Here is a 19,725-nt window from a genome sequence, read left to right on the forward strand (position 1 = left end):
CTGAGCAGGGAGCCCGATGTGGGACTCGATCCAGGGACTCCAGGATCATGACCTGAGCCGAAGGCAGTCGCTTAACCAACTGAGCCACCCAGGCGCCCCCGGTGTTCTTGTTTCTAATGCTGACTCTGACTTGCCTGTTTTCAGCTAGCTTAGATAGTTGAATGTCTAATGCCTCTCTCACTTGGCTCCTGATAGGCATTTGTATCTAAGGTGTATTTGTGTTCTGATATCTATAGTCTAAGAGTGACACGAGAGAAATTCTTTAGGTCTAAAAGATACAATTAGAAGTTTTAGGGTTGAATTATCAAAAATTTTATAATAATTCAAGTCAGGATTTCTCAAACTCAACATTGCTAACATTTTGGGCAGCATAATTCTTTGTTGTTGGGGCTCTGTCCTGTGTATTGTAGGATGTACAACAGCATCCTGGCCTCTACTCAGCGGATGTCAGTAACGCCTCCCTTCAACTGTGACCATGAAACATCTCTTAAGGGGCGCCCCGCTGGCTCAGTCAGTGGAGCATGCAACTCTTGATCTCAGGGTTGTAAGTTTGAGCCCCACACTGGCTGTAGAGGTTACTTTAAAAAAATAAATCTTTAAAAAAGTCTTTAAAATAAATGTCTTAATGGGACACCTGGGTGGCTCAGTCGGTTAAGCATCTGTCTTCGGCTCAGGTCATGATCCCGGGCTCCTGGGATTGAGCCCCGCATAGGGCTCCCTACTCACTGGGGAATCTGCTTCTCCCTCTCCCTTTGCCCCTCTCCCCTACTTATGCTCTTTCTCTCGCTTGCTCTCTCTCTCTCTCTCTCTCTCATAAATAAATAAATAAATAAATAAATAAATAAATAAAATCTTTAAAAAAAATGTCTTAAGACATTGCTAAATGCCCCCTTAGGAGAAAAGCTGCACAGGTTAAAAGCCACTAATCTAAAGTGCATTTCTTTCTTTTTCTATCTTTTCTGAATTAATATACTTTATTATTTTAGAGCAGTTTTAGGTTTCCAGAAAATTTGAGCGGAAAGTACAGAGAGTTCCCATCTACCCTCTCTCTTTCCCCTTCTGTGTCCCACGCCTGACAGGTTCCCCTACTATTAACATCTCGCATTAGTGGGGTACATTTGTTACAATTGAATCAATATTATTAGATCATTATTAACTGAAGTCCATAGTTAAGTTAGGATTCAGTCAGTGTTGTACAAGTTTATAAATTTTGACAAATGCATAATGTTACGTATGTCATTACAGTATTATTCAGAATAGGTGCACTGCCCCCAAATCCCTTGGGCTCCACCTGTTCAAGTATACTCCTTTTAAAGTAGTCTAAACTCTGCTTAAAATGCACCCTAAGCTATTAACCCTATTAATGCACATTTTAGTTGCTTCCCGGAAATTGATTGGTACCCCAGAAAGGTCTTACTGAGTGAATACTCGTTGTTATTTAGGATACTGGCCCATGATTGATCTTTGGTACTATATTGATTTATTCAACCCCCACATCCAGATGAAGAACATCTTATCACATCTTATAACTGGGGTGGTTCTAATTGTAGTCCCCCCTTACCTGCGGGTTCGCTTTCCACGGTTTCAGTTACCCGTGGTCTGGGAGCAGATGATCCTCCTCCTGACAAATCGTCAGGAGGTCCATAGTAGCCTAACACTAGGTCACAATGCCTACATCATTCCCCTCACTGCATCTCCTCACGGGGGCATTTTCTCATCTCATATCGTCGTATGAAGAATGGTGAGTACAGGACAATAAGGTATTTTTAGAGAAAGACAACATTCACATAACTTTTATTACAGTACTTTGTTAAGTTGTCTATTTTATTATTATTTTTAATCTCTTACTATGCCTAATTTACAAATTAAACTTTATCATGGGTATGTATATATAGGAAAAAACATAGTATGTAGGGTTTTTGTACTATCTACGGTTTCAGATATCCACTGGGGGTCTGGGAGTGTATCCCCTGTGGATAAGGGGGTGACTATTGTATAGTTAAAATTACTCTTGTCAGTTCCTTGAAGGGTGCCTGGGTGGTTCAGTGGGTAGGTGGCCGACTCCTGATTTCAGCTCAGACCATGATCTCAGGGTCCTGGGATCTGGCCCCGTGTCAGGCTCCACCCTGAGCAGGAAGTCTGCTTGAGATCTCTACCCCCTTCTCTAAAATAAATTAATAACTCTTAAAAAGAAAAGAAAAGAAAAAAAATTCCTTGAAAGGATGACATGTCAAAGACCAGAGTTTATCTTTCAATAAATTCAACACAGGGAGTAATTTTCTTCTGTGGAAACACGTAGCTGTTTCTTTAGTTAGGCTCTAACATGTAAGTTGCTGGTGTTTACCAAGCATGTAATAAATGCTAGAAAAATCTCAGGGTTGTGAGATGCTGGTGCTTTGAGGACACAGGAACTAAAGCCTTGTTAAAGGGCCACAACTTCAAACCTCCCATTTATTCTCAACCACGAGCTCATTGAATAGAATGATGGATAAAATCTCTCCCTTACTTTTGTCCCCTCTCCTCTCTCTTTTGCTTCTACATACTAGGTGTGCAGTATATACTCAGTACATACTTGCTAAAAGAATAAATGAAGTTATAGTGAATAGCAGATTCTACTCTAGTGAGGTCTTGATTGCCACAAAATCAACTGTAACCCAAAGAGGTAACTGAGTGCTAGGCTAAGTTCCTGGAACATAGCGTATGGTTCACATGGACCCAGAAGATAATAATATATATGTAATTGGTGGTGATGATGAATAACAAAAAGTGTTGTCCTTAGCCTATCATTTTAGAATATATACATTGTATTTGCCCTTCATAAAAAACTCATAAGCTAACTTCTTTGAAAAAAGAAATGGGATTTGAAGGACAGAGCATAAAAGAAATTATTAAGAAAAATAAATATCATTACTGGGAGTTGACAGTTGACCTTTAATATGAATAAATTGGATTGTGGTATATTTTGGTTTTCAGGAAGTCCAAACCTGTTTTCCAAGATTGTCAATGTGGTTAAGTCATACTGTTTAGATTTCAAATGAATAGAGATATTTACCCTTACATAAGAACAGGAGCCATGTGACTTTCTATTTCCTATAGTAATTTGTAAAGCTGGATCTTTCACCTTTAGGAAGGGCCGCAACCTTCACTTTGAAATGTGATGTTGACAGGTACAAATCATAGTGTCTCCAAGCTAGGTAACACTCAACTCTCTGTTCTTACTGAAAGACAGTAAGCGTATGTACAGTTTGCTCAGTGGGTTCACCTGATTGCCTTGTAGCACGGTCAGGAAACGTGAGGGTAAAGCCAAAAGACAAAAGTTCTGTAGACCTAGAAGGAGAACCGCTTACACCAAGCCTGATCTGATGACAGGAGTGAGCAATTTCTAATACAGCACAGGACAATGTGGGTCAAATAAAACCTATCTGCAGGCCATGCTTGGTTCCCCAGATTCATCTGTGACATTGATCTGTGAGTGTTGAATGAATGCTTTGGGAGGAGATTCACCTTAGGTTGTGTTTGATCCTCCAGTTGGGGGTTCATCTCTTCCAGTGCGAATCGCTGGGGCAAACCCCAGGGAAACTAATGTGAAAATGCATGAATGATGGCTCCTGAAATTCATTGGTTCAGTGTTTTCATTTGTAACTAGCAGGTGAGGGTGAAGGGGAGCTATGCCTTGCCAAAATGAAAAGGTGCGTGTTGGCTCTTTGGGACACTGTTCTGAGAGTCTGTCAAGGAAGCAGGTTATGGTCTTATCCTTTAAGGCCAAGCAGACTGGGTCTGCCTTCTGGCTTCCCTACACAGTGGCTATGAGACATTGAGCAAGTGGCTTAGCCTCTGGAAACCACTCTTGCCTGTAAAGCATGCATAATAATAGTACCTTCCACATGGAAAAAGTTGTGATGAGACCTATGAGGTAAATAATGACTTAAGAAGTGTGTTGCATGGGGTCACCTGAGTTGCTTAGTCATTTAAGCATCCAACTCTTGATTTTGGCTCAGGTCATGATCTCAGGGTCATGAGATCAAGTCCTGCATTGGGCTCTGCACTCAGTGGGGAGTCTGCTTGAGATTCTCCCTCTCCCTCTGCCCCTCCTCCTCCTCTCCTCTCTCTCTCTCAAATAAATAAATAAATCTAAAAAAAAAAAAAAGTGTGTTGCAGGATGCCTGGCTCTCAACAAAGGATAGGTCATGGTAAAAATATGAAACAATGGACAGTAAGAGGAAAAGAATTACCAATGTGCTGTTAGATGGATACCAGTTTGGTCAGGATTTTGAGTAGCTCTTTATATACTTATCCGGAGCTCTGATAGACCCCAGAAAGTCATGTCTGTTTTCTCACAGACTACCTTCTTAAATACTTGGGGCAGTTTTTGAGAGTATTTTCTCTCATACTGTGTAGGCCAGCTATGACTGGGTTATATTACCTGTTCTTCCTTCTGTTAAGTTCTATAAAGACCACACCCCTCTCTCTCTCTCTCTTTTTTTTTTTTAATTTTTAAGTAAGCTCTATATACCCAACATGGGGCTCGAACTCACATCCCCAAGATCAAGAGTCATATGTTCTACCGACTAAGCCAGCCAGGCACTCCCACACCCCTCTCTTTTGACAACTAGAATTTTGCCATTTTATAATGAGATAATAGCCAACCTTACACGAGGTACGTTTTTAGTTTACTTGATGCAATTTGAGCAATAGCGTGGGTTTCATTAGAAACACATTTTCAAGTCATCTTCTATTCAGGTGATTTCTACAGTTGGCCAACTTGATTGTTTTATTTCAGAGTGTGGTAAGGAAATAACCAACAAGTAATAGAAAAGTCTATATGAACTTTTTAAAAAAGATTTTATTTATTTGGGGTGCCTGGGTGGTTCAGTCGGTTAAGCCTCTGTCTTTGGCTCAAGTCATGGTCTCAGGGTCCTGGGATCAAGCCCAGTGTCGGGCTCCCTGCTCGCAGGGAACCTGCTTCTCCCTCTCCTCCCTGCTCATGTTCTCTCTTGCTATCTCTCTCTCTCAAATAAATTAATAAAAATTTTTTTAAAGATTTTATTTATTTGACAGAGAGAGACACAGCAAGAGAGGGAACACAAGCAGTGGGAGTGGGGAAGGGAGAAGCAGGCTTCCCACCGAGCAGGGAGCCTGATGCAGGACTCGATCCTAGGACCCTGGGATCATGACCTGAGCCAAAGGCAGCCGCTTAACGACTGAGCCACCCAGGCGCCCCAATGAATAAAATTTTTTTTAATAAATCTTTTATTAAAGATTTTATTTATTTATTTGAGAGAGGGAGAGAGTGCCCATGATCTACGGGGAGGGGCGGAGGGAGAGGGAGAAGCAGACTCCCCACTGAGCGGCGAGCCCATTGCGGGGCTAGATCCCAGGACCCTGGGATCATGACCTGAGCCAAAGGCAGACACTTAACCTACTGAGCCACCCAGGTGCCCCTCTATAAACTTCTTATTGAATTGACATCTATTATGAAAAATTGGTGATAACTACAGGTGGTTTTATGATAACCAATATTCCAACAGTATTATGTAGGTGCTAAAGATCATTATGAGGGTGCTATAAGAACATAGAGAAATATGTAATGAAATTTAAAGAATGCTGTGTAAAAATGGAATATCCACAATTATAATAATAATTATGTAATAGAATAGATACACGTAGGAAATATACAGTGAAAATGGCTGCAAGTTTATCAGGAGAGTAAGGAAAATAGGATTATGGCACCTGAATACTGTTATTTTAATTTTTTTGGTCTTTATAAAAACTTCAAAATATCAGATGGCTTGGGGGGTTCAACTGGCGGCTATCTCTAATTGAATCCATAGCCTTATGTGTGTATTGACAATATTTGGCTAGAGCCCAGTATACTGTAGTTATTTATCAGATTTCCTCTGGTCACTAGCTTGGATGATATTTTAGATAATGGTGGCTGACATTACTATATTCTTCTTCTTTTCAGTGATGAAAATGCCAGGAAAGATTTAAAGACCCTACCAGCCTTTCCAACCAAAACTCTTCAGGAGCATCCATCCCTTGCTTACTGGTAAGCCAAAGCAAGACAACAGGTGACCTTGATATCATAGCCTCCATTGAGAACTGCATGCTTTTCAAGAAATTAAATGAAATATAAGTGAAGAAAGTATCAAATAGCCCATCACATGCATCAGAGTGACTATAAGTAGACCTTGATCCTTTCCGTGAAAGGGTCTTGCCAAAGCTTACTGGAGATCATCGTACCATCGTAGTCATTTGTGAAGTGTGGCTATGTGCCTTCTCATTCACATGTGTTAAAGGTCTGTAGAGAGTGCTTTTAAGTAAACATGTGCAGTCGCTGTGTAATGTGGCCTTAATCTAGCAGAGTGTAATATACATGTTACAAAATACAGATTTCCTTGGATGGAGGTTTTCTTAATGACCAGAAATGACCTGACTGATCAGAGGTGTCTTCTGTGGCCAAAAATTGTTGTATATTTCAAGTCATTCTATTTGTTTATATTACAAAGAATCCATAGTACCCATTTTCCTTACAGCATTTTTCCTAGAAAAGTACTTATTTCCCCCTTTGAATTAGTTACATCCCCTTTAAATACAGTTTCCTTGATTTATGGCTCTGAATCCTGAAGATAGTTTTCCTTTCCACTGAAAAACTGATTACAAAATAAATATTCAACATGAATAGCTTTAATAGGAAAGATGAAATGCAGTTCCCAGAGAAAGAGCAAAAGTGAATCCTGAGACTACATTGCTTCCTGAGTCTGGAATCTTCCAAACAAATCATTGTTAAGTGATAGTTTCTTAAGAAAAAAAAAAAAACAAAGACCGTTTACCGCTGATTACTGGTTGTGTAGAGATAAAAACATTTACCCTTCTAGGTTATACTTGAGATATGATGGGTCTCTGTAAGTAGGGTATACTAGCTGACATCAAAGGTGACAGACTTTAGCTTAGTTCTTGCCTTTCTAGTCAACAAGGTTGGCTTTTTTTTTAACTATTTTTTTTTTTTTACTAAGTAATCTCTACCCCCAGTGTGGGGCTTGAACTCATCACCTCAAGATCAAGAGTCACATGTTCTATTGAGTGAGCCAGCCAGGTGCCCCTCTAGTCAACAAGTTTTATATTGGGACAATAATGAAGGGTTTTCTCTGAAAGCAGTGTGCCCCAGGTAGCGAGTGACAAGAGAGTATTTTGGATACTCAGACTCAGAACAGTTTTAATCCTTTCTAAATCTTTGTGGATAATTTAAGGAAAATGCCTTTAATAACTAACACATGCTGATCTCTTTTTTTTAAACCTTTTAATTTCCCTAGCAAGGCTCACTAATTAGTATTTATAATATTATTTTGTATTTTATATCCCATTCAATTATGGCAAAAAATACCAGTTTTTCATATGATAAATTGATATTATCTTTCCTTTTCCAATAAATTAAGTTTTTAAAAGTATTGATATATTTATTTATATATCATATAAAATATAAATTAAAAATCATGATAGGTAGCCAAATGTCTGACGTTCAAGAATCCATGTCCTATAGAAACTCAAGTCAGCCAGCTTCTATCTCCCAAACAAGTTGGTGAAGGTCTTTATTCTCAAGTTTCTCAACAAGCCAGCTGAGAATCTTTTTTTTTTTTTTAAAGATTTTATTTATTTATTTGAGAGAGAGAGAATGAGAGAGAACACATGAGGGGGAGGAGGGTCAGAGGGAGAAGCAGACTCCCTGCCGAGCAGGGAGCCCGATGTGGGACTCGATCCAGGGACTCCAGGATCATGACCTGAGCCAAAGGCAGTCACTTAACCAACTGAGCCACCCAGGCGCCCCAGCCAGCTGAGAATCTTGAAACTGAGTCTGTACCTCATATAATCGTAAATGCCATATTTCTCATTTCCTTGTTTTACAGTGAGGACAGGGTAATTGAGCATTATTTGAAAATCAAAGGTCTGACTCGGGGTCAAGCTGTGGTTCAGTAAGTATCTGTCTTTCCTTTTGCTTAGATAGAATTTTAATGTCTTCTGTTTGAAGAAATCATTTGAAAATGATTTCTATTGTGTGGTTTGTGTGTATATTGTCGCCATCTGGTTAGAAAAGCCTTACTATGAATTATAAAATGCCTTGAATCATTCCATAGTTGGTGTTATTAATTCAGATATCTTCCAGTGTCAGGCAGGTAGCAAAACAGAAATGTAGGCCAGGTGTAGGACAATAGGGAATGGTGGGGACTGAGGTAAACTGGAGAGCTGTTGTCCTGAGTCGAGGCAAGGTGATTCAGTCTCAGAAATCGGGCCTAAAGCTATCAGACCTGATATTTCTGTGAAAACCTGGAAATTCTGATTTTTAAAGTCCAATTTTAAACATTGCAAAGTAATTTTAAGAAAATTTTATTACAATGCAAGCCAAGCAAAACCTATCTGGAGGCCATGTTTGGTTGTGTGGTTTGCGACTCTACTTTGGGTAGAGCATACAGTGTTGGTGTTGGATAATCTATATCTGCATGCTACCAAGAACAGACCATAGTGACATATCTCTGCATTTTAGACTTACAGAGTTACCACCCATTTATTTATTTTTTTTAAGATTTATTAAAATCAGCGGGGAGCCCTGACGCAGGGCCCGATCCCAGGACCGTGAGATCATGACCTGAACCAAAACCAAGAGTCTGAGACTTAAGCGACTGAGCCATCCAGGCACCCCACCATCCATTTATTAACAATAGTTCACAAGCTACATTGAAGTTTTAAAATTATAAGAACTAAATTTATAATTTTATAATTTTAAAATTCTAAAAATGAATATAGCATTATTGCTGTAGTAATTGTAGAATAACTTTTATGGCCATCGAAGTTCTTTTAAAAACCCACTGAATATAGCTCAGAGCACGTGAGAACTGAAGTCAGGACTTAGAGACCGCATTTCCCCTGGTCAGTGTATAGATCTCCCTTACAACCTCTACCTCTTGCACTAATCGCCTTTTTATCACGGCACACCTTCTGTGGCCTTCAAGGCAGAAATCAAAAAGGAGCAGTCCTGAAGTTGAATCCTTGACATTTTAACTCATGGTGCCTGTTTTCTGGGGGGGGCGGCGGGGGGGAAGAAGAGTAACAATTTCCCTGAAGGATTTTAGGTTAGGCTAATGAGCATGTTATGAAGTGTCCTTGTTTATTTTTTTATTTATTTTTTTTATTTTTTTTAAAGATTTTATTTATTTATTTGATAGAGAGAGAGAGAGAGAACACAAGCAGGGGGAGTGGGAGAGGGAGAAGCAGGCTCCCCGCCGAGCAGGGAGCCCGATGCGGGGCTCGATCCCAGGACCCTGGGATCATGACCTGAGCCGAAGGCAGACGCTTAACGACTGAGCCACCCAGGCGCCCCGGGAAAGTCTTCTTCTTTTTTTTTTTTTTTTTTTTTAAGATTTTATTTATTTGCGTGAGAGAGAGAATGAGAGACAGAGAGCATGAGAGGGAGGCGGGTCAGAGGGAGAAGCAGACTCCCTGCCAAGCAGGGAGCCCGATGCGGGACTCGATCCCGGGACTCCAGGATCATGACCTGAGCCGAAGGCAGTCGCTTAACCAACTGAGCCACCCAGGTGCCCCTGAAGTGTCCTTGTTTAAATGCAGAGTCCTTTTACTTCCCTTAATCATTAAGGGAATGGAGTTGTGGCCCCAAGTGAGAGACTAGCTTGGTGGTTAAGGCTCTAGACTGTGGAATCCATCTCACTTTGTTAGAATCTTGGGTGTGCAGTGTATTTGCTGCATGTTGCTGGCCCATTTACCTAACCTCTTATATTCATCTACATACAGGCCATTTACTTTGTAAAAAAGCATCCCAAATTATTGATTACAAAACCCAGAGCAATTGATATTCAAAATGTCATTAAAAAGCCCACTTGTACTAAACAGGAACCTCAATTCTTTGTGAGCAGAGAGGAAGTCTTACACAATTTATTCCACTCCATAAAGCCTTAGAAGTACACAATCAATACTTGTTGATTAGAAATAGTAAATGGAGTAAATGGAGAAATCATTGTTTTAATTTTTATTTGGGGGGTATATTTTTTAAAATCAGTTCGATATACAATAAAATTCATCCTTTTTAGGTACCTATTTCTTAGAGTTTAGACCTAAGAGTTAAGGTATATATTTCTAAGAGTTTACCACAATCAGTAAGTGGAATCACTTTATTTTTTTTTGACAATTTATTTTTTTGACTATATGTATGTACGTATGTATGTAATTTCTAGGCCCAACATGGCATTCCCAACTCACAGTCCCAAGATCAAGAGCCATATGGTCTGCTGACTGAGCCAGCTAGTGCCCTACGATTGCTTTACTTTTTACTTGTTATGAGCATGACCCAAAAGTTGTTCTCATTGCTTTGCATTAAGTGCTTAGTTTAGTGCTTAGTTTTAAAAATACTTGCAATTTGGGTTTATGATACGGTCTAATATGTTTCTAAGACATAGAAATCTTAATATGCAGAAAATAACATTTCTTACAGCTTTTGGAAATTGAAGTTTTGTTAGCAACTTCCTAACATTTGGGTAAGGTAAAATATATTACTCCCTAGAATGGCTTATTCTATTTCTGCTTTAGTCAGAGGCATTATCCATGGTTGTAATGAGGAAAGTAGACACAAATTGTGTTTCTTTTCTTTTTTTTAAGATTTATTTATTTATTTGAGAGAGAGTGAGCGAGCAGGGGGAGGGGCAAAGAGAGATGGAGAGAGAACCTCAAGCAGACTCTCCGCTGAGTGCAGAGCCCTACGCAGGCTGGATCTCAGGATCCTGAGATCATGACCTGAGCCGAAATCAAGAATCGGACACTTAAGTGACTGAGCCACCCAGGCGCCCCACAAATCATATTTCTGTACATCACTTTTCCCAAAATGATCCTCTAATTTATTAAGAGATTATAATATATATTCATTTTTCATAGGTATATGAAAATAGTAGAAGCTCTACCCACGTACGGAGTCCATTATTATGCAGTAAAGGTAAATACTTTTGCATAACAAAGCTTTCATAATGCCCATGTTAGTTTGTGAGTTAGTGAACAGTACCAGCGTCTAAAATCACATAAATTAATATGCATATGTATGCAAATTATCTCTATAAATTTCAACATTTAAAATATGATTGATTTTCTTAAAAAAAAAAGCCTGATTATATCTTGTCATTTGTAGCAAATTATAATGCTCATTATTTTGTAAAATACTTGCTCCATTGAAATGTTTTCCCAAAACCTCTATTAATCCTAACATACTCAAATTATTCTCTTTTAGCACATCCATTCCTTTTACCTATTTTTGCTGCTATTTCTCTTCTCCAGTTGTTCACCTGCCTAATAGTGCCGGATACTCACTTGATAGAGCCTTTATATGAGAATCATAAACTTGCCATTGTCATTTCAGCAGATTCATAAAGTTCTCAAAATTTTGCAGGATTTGCGATAGCAATTTTCAATTGGTGTGTTTCATATTTGTGTAGTATTTTCAGGTGTTTTCAAGCAGGGAGAGATTGATTAAGAATGAAGGGGGGGAAATCAGAGGGAGAGATGAACCATGAGAGACTATGGACTCTGAAAAACAAACCGAGGGTTCTAGAGTGGAGGGGGGTGGGAAGATGTGTTAGCCTGGTGATGGGTATTAAAGAGGGCACGTTCTGCATGGAGCACTGGGTGTTATGCACAAACAATGAATCATGGAACACTACATCAAAAACTAATGATGTAATGTATGGTGATTAACATAACATAATAAAAAAAAAAGAACTATTTTGAGATGTAAGGGATAAAGGACCATTAAGAAGGGGGTCTTGTTTGAAAGGAATTTTATCATAGATCAATCTTGAGTGACTTTTCAAGTTACAACAGTATTTGCAATTCAAAATGGGGGATTAAATAACAAATACTTGCATAATGAGGATACCTTGTACTAAAAATATGTAGCAATTCAACTTCGGTTTCTCCTGATTCTTAATTTTTTTGCATATGGGTATATGTTTAAGTCTAAATTTTTCTTTCCCTATGTCACTACATCCTTCACTTTGGCAAGACCTAAAAGATAAATTTATGAAAAAAAATTCCTCTCCTCCCCATATGTACCTCAAAGTGATGATTCAAACATCCTGCCATTGAATCATACAGTTCTCCAGAAGAGCTTTTCAGTATTCCCACATTCATTGTTAAGTGGCTTATAAACATCAGGTTTGTAGCCACCTTTCTCATCTTTGTAATTCTTTGGAAACTTCCCTGACCATTGTAGCTGGTTACTGATTAAGAGAACAGAGAGCTTTTTTTCTTTTTCTTTTTAGTTTCTTTTCTTTTCTTTCTTTCTTTTTTTTTTAAATGGATAACTGGCTTTCCACTCGGGATTAATTTTACATTTTCTTTCTTTTCTCCAACAGTCAAGACAGTAATGGTTCATTCTTTTTGACGGCATTAATAGTATTGATCTAACTTACAGATCTTTTTTGAAGGCATTTTAATAGCAAGTTAGGTTTTTAAGTAATGTTTTGTTTACCAAGACAGCTTTATTGTGACTTGCTGATATTTGTTAAAAGATGAAATTGGTAAATCTTCACCTCTAGAAGACTGAACAATTAGGACTTGGTTCTCACGCTTTTCTATCTTCCAGGATAAACAAGGACTTCCTTGGTGGCTTGGAATCAGCTATAAAGGAATCGGCCAGTATGATTTGCAAGATAAAGTGAAACCTCGGAAAGTAAGTGTGAATCATTTCAGACACACAGGAGAACTTAAGCTATTCTGGATTTGGCAACATTGCTTTAATGGGCACCAGAATAGTCTCGTCTTGGACAAGTAACTTTCGTTAGTGAAGCTATGGGTTCAGAGAAGGCTCAGGTTAAGTGAAAAATGCTTTTTATAACTAATTTATGTACCTTTCATCCAGCAATTCCACATCTGATCATTTATTCTAAGGGAATCCAGTTATGCACAAAGACTTAACTGTAAGGATGTTGATCCCAACTTCATTTATAAATGCATACAATTAGATTTCTATTTTAAGGTCATATGAAGAGAAGGATGACATTTGTTTTCCAAGTTTTGTATATATCTATCTGTTGTATAGGCATAAAATATTTATTTATATACATAATTATATATAATGTTAATATATTTTTATATAAATTATACACACACACACACACATATATACATACATACATATACATACGTATGCTTACTGACATTGGATGGATACACAGGTGGATGAATTGTGAAGACGTAAGCCTGAGTATTGGGTGCTGGCTCCCTCTCAGTAATCCAGTCCAATCCAGTAATCCAAAAAACTGATCTTTTGACTACTGCTGCTATTTTCACTTATCTTTGGTTCACAGTTTTCCACACGAAACATGTCTGCTTTTTTCAAAAGAAAAATAAGTCCTGTGCTGTTTATTAAAGGTCACACTCTCTCAGGTTTGGGTGTTCCAGACCTAATAAATGACGTTATTTTCCATTTGAACTGTGGCCATGACACTTCTTCTCTTGATCCAAGCACAGGCGTATAATCCGTTTCTGCCCATATGAGACTGGATGAGTCCGCGTAGACAGCCACCCACCTGCCCTGGCCTAACTGTGTATTATAATGACACGAAGGCTTACTCATGCCGCCCCTGGTTGGTTTCGCCGCCCTCCCTGTGCTCTGCTGCCATCAGTGGGCGACACGGCAGTGAAACAGTGACCTATAATAGCAGACCATGTGTTATCACACCCCGACATTGAAGTCTTGAATTACTATCATTTCCGTCTGTCTCGTGCTTTAATGTCTGTTTGAAAAACAGCCATATTCATCATAAACCGGCCTTTGTCATCATACCACAGTGTTCTTCATCTTCTTTGTGGTTTTTCAGCTTTTATCAATGCTCACAATCTTTCGTTGAGTTAAAATAATTAAGCTCCTCTTTTCTCCCCATTTTATGACTGTGAGGCTGACACAGACAACACAAAGGGGTGGCCCAGGGCTCACCCCCTTCTAATGCCAGTCCTGCCCTCCCGGAGCAGACTAGCTGGGCATTGAGGCTTCTTATTGGAAAATATTGATAAAAATAAAATATCAGGGCGCCTGGGTGGCTCAGTTGGTTGGGCGACTGCCTTCGGCTCAGGTCATGATCCTGGAGTCCCGGGATCGAGTCCCGCATCGGGCTCCCTGCTCGGCAGGGAGTCTGCTTCTCCCTCCGACCCTCCCCCCTCTCATGTGCTCTCTCTCATTCTCTCGCTCTCAAATAAATAAATAAAATCTTTAAAAAAAATAAAATAAAATAAAATAAAATATCATTTCGTAACCTATATCCATCTGTGTGAGGGACAGGAAGACAGCATGTTTGTAATCCTATAACAGAATGGTGTCTCTATAAGCCCTGTGACTAAGATCAATTGAAGTAAGGTATACTTACTTAATTTCCAGGAAGAGTATGAATAATGTTGTTCATACTTGAAAATTGGCCTCTAAGACCAAATTTCAAATAAATAATGTTAGAAATGATGGGCATGTGATTTTTTTCAAAATCATCTTCAAAATCATTTTTATTTATAGTTTTTTTTTTAAGATTTTATTTATTCATTTGAGACACAGAGATAGAGAGAGAGAGAGAGCATGAGCAGGGAGAGAGGCAGAAGGAGAAGGAGAAGCAGGCTCCCTGCTGAGCCAGGAGCCCGATGTGGGGCTCAATCCCAGGACCCTGGGATCATGACCTGAGCCGAAGGCAGATGCTTAACCATCTGAGCCACACAGGCACCCCTATTTATAGTTATTTTTTTAACCAAAACTTATACATAGCCATTGTAAAAACAACAACAACAACAAAAATACAAACTACAGAAACATGTCAGTTAGGGCGGGGAGTCCTTCTGCAATTCCCATCCCTTCCCCATGATAACCACAGTCAAGAGAATGATAACTGGTTCATTGAGACTTTGTCAGTGTATATCCTGAGCTTTCCAGAGAGAGAAATCTTTCTATGCACACGATTTCATCCCATGTCCTATTTCTCCAGGTTACTTTATAAACACATCTCTCTTCACTCGGTCTAAAGCTGCCCAGTGTCCAATATGTGGAAATACATACAAATACTGATTCGCTTTTGATGGACATTATGGTTGTTAACTGTGGGGGTCCATGGCGGGGAGAAGGAGCATAATGAATCCCAGTCAAGGCATATAACTAATCCCTAGTTTATCTATTTTATAATACCAAATCATTGCTTATCGTGTTTTCTTGAGGTGGACTTCAACCTATATTAACATTTTTTGGTAATTTATTTCTCTGCTGAATTTTACTTTAAGAAATAACATTCAGGAGTCTCACTGGTTTCGCTGAATCTTGCATGTCATATATAACTTAAATCAACTCACAAGTCATCTCTTAGCGAATGTGGCTTCATGAAATTGAGAATCCTGCAGAATGTAAATGCATCTACTAAAAACAACCAGACTTTCTCCCAAAATAATGGTGAATCAGAATCTGCGCAGTAAATATTGCAGCGAATTTCCTCTCAGTTGCTTATGACTCATAGCCCCTTCTTTACATTCACAGTTTCATAGGAATTGGTCAATATTGTTTGACACTGATCACAATCAGGCTTGCTTGTTCAACCCAGAGTTGAGACAAGGATCAGAAGACACTTCCTTTTTTCGATTGGCAGAGTTTTCGCTTTCATTTTCAAGATGTGCCATTCAATTCAAAAAGGACCTAACGGGGCCATCTTGTTTACCACTGCCTCGTCTTCTCTATGTTGGTTACTTTTGCAGCCGTCCATTGTACCACTGTTTGCATCCTCCTTCTTCTGTTAAAACCCGACAATGGATTTTGCTTCCATCTGTTTATTTTTCCACGGCCAAACAACCTATGGGTTTAATTGGAGGGAGGATGTTCTACAAGTCACTGCCCTGGCCCAGTTGGTCCAAATGAAAGGGCCATAATTTAAAAGGCCGTGAGCACTGACTTGTAAAAAGGAGGATCATGCTTCAGCTGTTTGCATGACCTGGGCACACAGCAAGTTACCAGTGGCCGAGCAGGAATGAAGGTCAAGATTGGCAAACCCTGAAACAAAGGCTGGAATGGGAGGCCTTGGAGATGCTCAGCCTCTTGAGCTGCTTGTTACACATGCCTGCTGAGTTATAAAATTATGTAACTTGAAAACAGGCCAGAAGGGGCAAGATTTGCCAATAATAAGAGAGACTGACTAATGCCAAAGCCTATTTTGAAAAAAATGTTTGTCCGAGACCCACAAGCTGAAGTTTTCTGTCCTTTCCATACAATGTCTATTAGTTGTAGCCTAGGAATGTTGGGGACTGTGTTTCTCGTACCTGCTAGAACACCCAGCAAGTATTCTTCATGTATTTTGGCTCTAAGGCTTTTGCCAGTCATGGGGGAAAGTTTTCCATCTGTGTAGCATAATGATGCAGAGCAAGAATTTGGGAAGCAACCCATGGCCTGTCTTTGGTGTCTGGTGTCTGTTTGTTCTGTGACCTTGGGCATGTTTTTTTAATCTCTCTTTAAACTCAGTGTCTTCATCTGCACCACGGTAATACAACTGACAACATAGGGTGTTTGTAAGCATTACATGAGATTATATTCAGCATACACAGTCATCACTACGCAACTGGTTGTTGTTCGTTGGTAGTGACAGAGAAAGACAATTTAAAAAGATGAGAAATAGGCTTGGTTAGAGAAGGACCCAACATTGCTACAGACTTGTAGCCCTAGCGTTCTAAGAGTCCACACTCAGATCTTCTGTTTTCAGAGACTCTTAAGCACTCTGTGCCAATTTATTAACTGTAATGCCCTGAGGCATGATGCAAATTAAGAGAATTTTAAAATTCTGAGTAACAAACCACAAAAATTCAGGGTCTTAAAAATTCAGATCACAAGCAGTTTTTTTTTCTTTTTAATTCTCCCTTTATGCATGAAATATGTCATTGCAAACTCTTATGGAATGTGAAAACATACCAGAACTGAACTTAATTTCAAATCGTAGGACATTTGAACTTAAAAACAGTGAAGTTTTACATTTAAAACAAAAATGCAAGCTTGTGTTCCCTAGCTTTTTATTGCTCGTTCAGTATTTTAAGGAAAAATGTCATTTCTTCACAAAGAGGTAGAGTGGGCCAGTGGCTAAGTGAAGTATTGATAGATGTCATGACTGATTTGTAGTCCTCCAGCAAGTTATTTGACCTGGGAAAACCAGACCCTGTCAGAGATGGGAGAAATAAAAAAGTCATGCCGGCCAGGGTGTCACCAGCAGACCTTGGTGGGATAAAATGCCTTTCAAGATTAGTATCTTTGTGCATTATAACTGCTAACCAAGTCTTGTGATGTGCATCATCACCCCGGGGCATTTCAGGGTGGGGAAAGAGTTCTTAGCCTTCTGTTAACTGATTTTTTTTTAAACTATTGGAATTCCCAAATGCCTAGAGCCAGATGAATTAAGTCACAAGCACAGGAGTCTTCCTGTTTCCTTGTAATGAAAGTACAGGGTTCATTTCATTTAAACTCGGGGACTTGCTTACTTTTCTAATAAGCACAGCCATCTTGACATTTCTCACCACTCCTGGTTTTTCCACCACCTGCTGCCGCCTCACCAGGGAGCTCGATGGGGCTGCTCCTTCTAACATTGCTTAAGTTCTGGATGAGCTTAGCTGCAGGAGAAGAAGGAACATGTGCTGTCCAGTCACACCTTCTTCGTCAGTACATAATAATGTATGGTGTGGAAGAAAAGAATGGAATTAGAGAATGTCAACTGGAGACCAGTCCATCCTGTTTGTAAAGTGTCTAATTAAGCTCCAGCCACACCAATAATCAATCTAATCATTAAAGCCTTCTGCAGAGTCACTGGGAGGAGAGCTCAAATCCTACGTGAGTTTGAAATAAGAAACCAGTCCTGCACTCCTGCTTACTGGTTGGCTGACCTGGAGCTGTCACTCAACCTTTCTGGGTCTTTATTTCCTCAACTTTCAAATTCCAATAATTCTGTCTACTCTATCTACCTCAAAGATCATTGTGAGGACCCAATGGGTTAGTGACTAATTTTACCGAGTAGATTTTTTTTTTCCTTCCTACCATATTCTGATTTATAGAAGACTGTAGATATTTTTCTTCCCCTTCTGTAAGCTCATCACAGGATTTTAAGCAGTTCTTCTAAGACAAGGAACTCTCAGAGAATCGGTTGGGCATTGGTGAGTCTCCATTTCCATTTCACAACTGGCAAGCAGATGGAAAGAATTCAAGGCAAGCAGCCTGATTAGTCATAAAGCCTAATTGTAAGGGAGGCTGGGAAGGGTAGTCTTTGGGTGGGTGGCCATGGGCAAAGCCATAACTCAGGGTGTTTTGTTACTAAAAGGAAGGAGGGAAAAAAGATCCTATGGGTGATAAGTAGTTTCTGTGTTTGTTTTCTCTGTGTTTGTTTTCTCTGAAGTCTTTTAGGGGGATGGTCAGTGAGAAACTACTGAGTGAGCAAAGAAATAAAACAGGATGATAAATTTTGGATAGTTTCTCGTGGAAACAAAATGGAGGGACAATAATGGGATGGGTGTGGAACCCTCAGTGGGTTCAGGGAAGGCCGTTGAGAAAGGTGACATTTAAACTGGGTCCTGAAGGGTGGGAAGGAGACAGGCTATGAAGAATGAATGGGTTGACACGTTCTAGTCAGAAAAGAGCGTATGCAGATGGGAAGGGGGTAGCCACGTCATAAAACTGGGAGGATACCGCCGTAGCTAGAGCTTAAAAGGCTGAGAGTTTTCTCTGTAGAAACAGAAGATGGTGTTTGAAGAAGAGGAAGTGGCTGCTGGACAGGCAAAACCATTCAATTTCATTATTTAATCTGTTAGTTTGTATTTCCAGGCATTTACCGAATGGCTGAATTGTTGGCACATACAGAGAAATGAAAGATAGTACTTTATTTTTTTTTTAAGTTTTTTTTTTTTTATTTATTCATTTGAGATACAGAGATACAGAGAGAGAGAGAGAATATGAGCAGGGGGAGAAGCAGAGGGAAGGGGAGAAGCAGGCCCCCTGCTGAGCAGGGAGCCGATGCAGGGCTCGATCCCAGGACCCTGGGATCATGACCTAAGCCGAAGGCAGACGCTTAACCATCTGAGCCACCCAGGTGCCCCGAAAGATAGTACTTTAATAGGATTGACTTGTCCAAATGCCACATTGGACATTTATCTACAATGAGTAGAGAAAGCGTTGTGACAAAAATGTTCTAGGAAGGGGCATAAACAGTAAAGGCTTCTTCGCTTTGTACTTATGACCAAAGATTGGTTTGGTTTTCATTCATTCATCCTTAGGGAACAAATTTCTAACAAGAGAGTACAGTTTTCCCCAGTTCTACATTTTAACAACAACAACAACAAAAACAATGTATTGAGCCCGTGTACAAGGACCCTGAGCTAGTACTTTATATTCTTTATTCCATTTAAGGAAAAAGCCAAGTCCCTGTCATTAAGGACCTGACAGCCCATCTGGAAAGACAGAATTATATTCAAAGTTAGGGATTTTACTGAAATATTTAATAACTGGGCTAGACACCAAGCTGTGAGAAGGGATGTCAGTTGTAAAACCCCAGATGAGCCATGCAGGTGCCCCTCAGCAACAGGTTGGCCCTGGTTGTACCATCCATGTGGGGGGAGCCCTCTACTGCAAGTATTAACAGGAAGTCATTAGGTCGGCCCTGGGAGGTTAGAGATTCAGCCACAGAGGAAATC

The 19,725-nt window shown here is 39.6% G+C and overlaps 1 protein-coding gene across 4 annotated transcripts in view; it reads left to right on the forward strand.

The window, feature by feature from the left end:
* FRMD4B (FERM domain containing 4B) overlaps positions 1-19,725 on the forward strand; it is a 253,901-nt gene that overhangs the window by 204,569 nt on the left and 29,607 nt on the right. For all 4 annotated transcript variants that reach the window (XM_034997613.1, XM_034997610.1, XM_034997611.1 and 1 more), the window contains 4 exons: positions 5,966-6,049; positions 7,905-7,970; positions 10,936-10,993; positions 12,635-12,721. In XM_034997613.1, coding sequence (XP_034853504.1) covers positions 5,966-6,049; positions 7,905-7,970; positions 10,936-10,993; positions 12,635-12,721 — 295 coding nt within the window. The remainder of the gene's footprint in view (positions 1-5,965; positions 6,050-7,904; positions 7,971-10,935; positions 10,994-12,634; positions 12,722-19,725) is intronic.

This window comes from Mirounga leonina, unplaced genomic scaffold (genome assembly GCF_011800145.1).
Source record: "Mirounga leonina isolate KUSES-001 unplaced genomic scaffold, KU_Mleo_1.0 Mir_94, whole genome shotgun sequence".
Lineage (NCBI taxonomy): Eukaryota > Metazoa > Chordata > Mammalia > Carnivora > Phocidae > Mirounga > Mirounga leonina.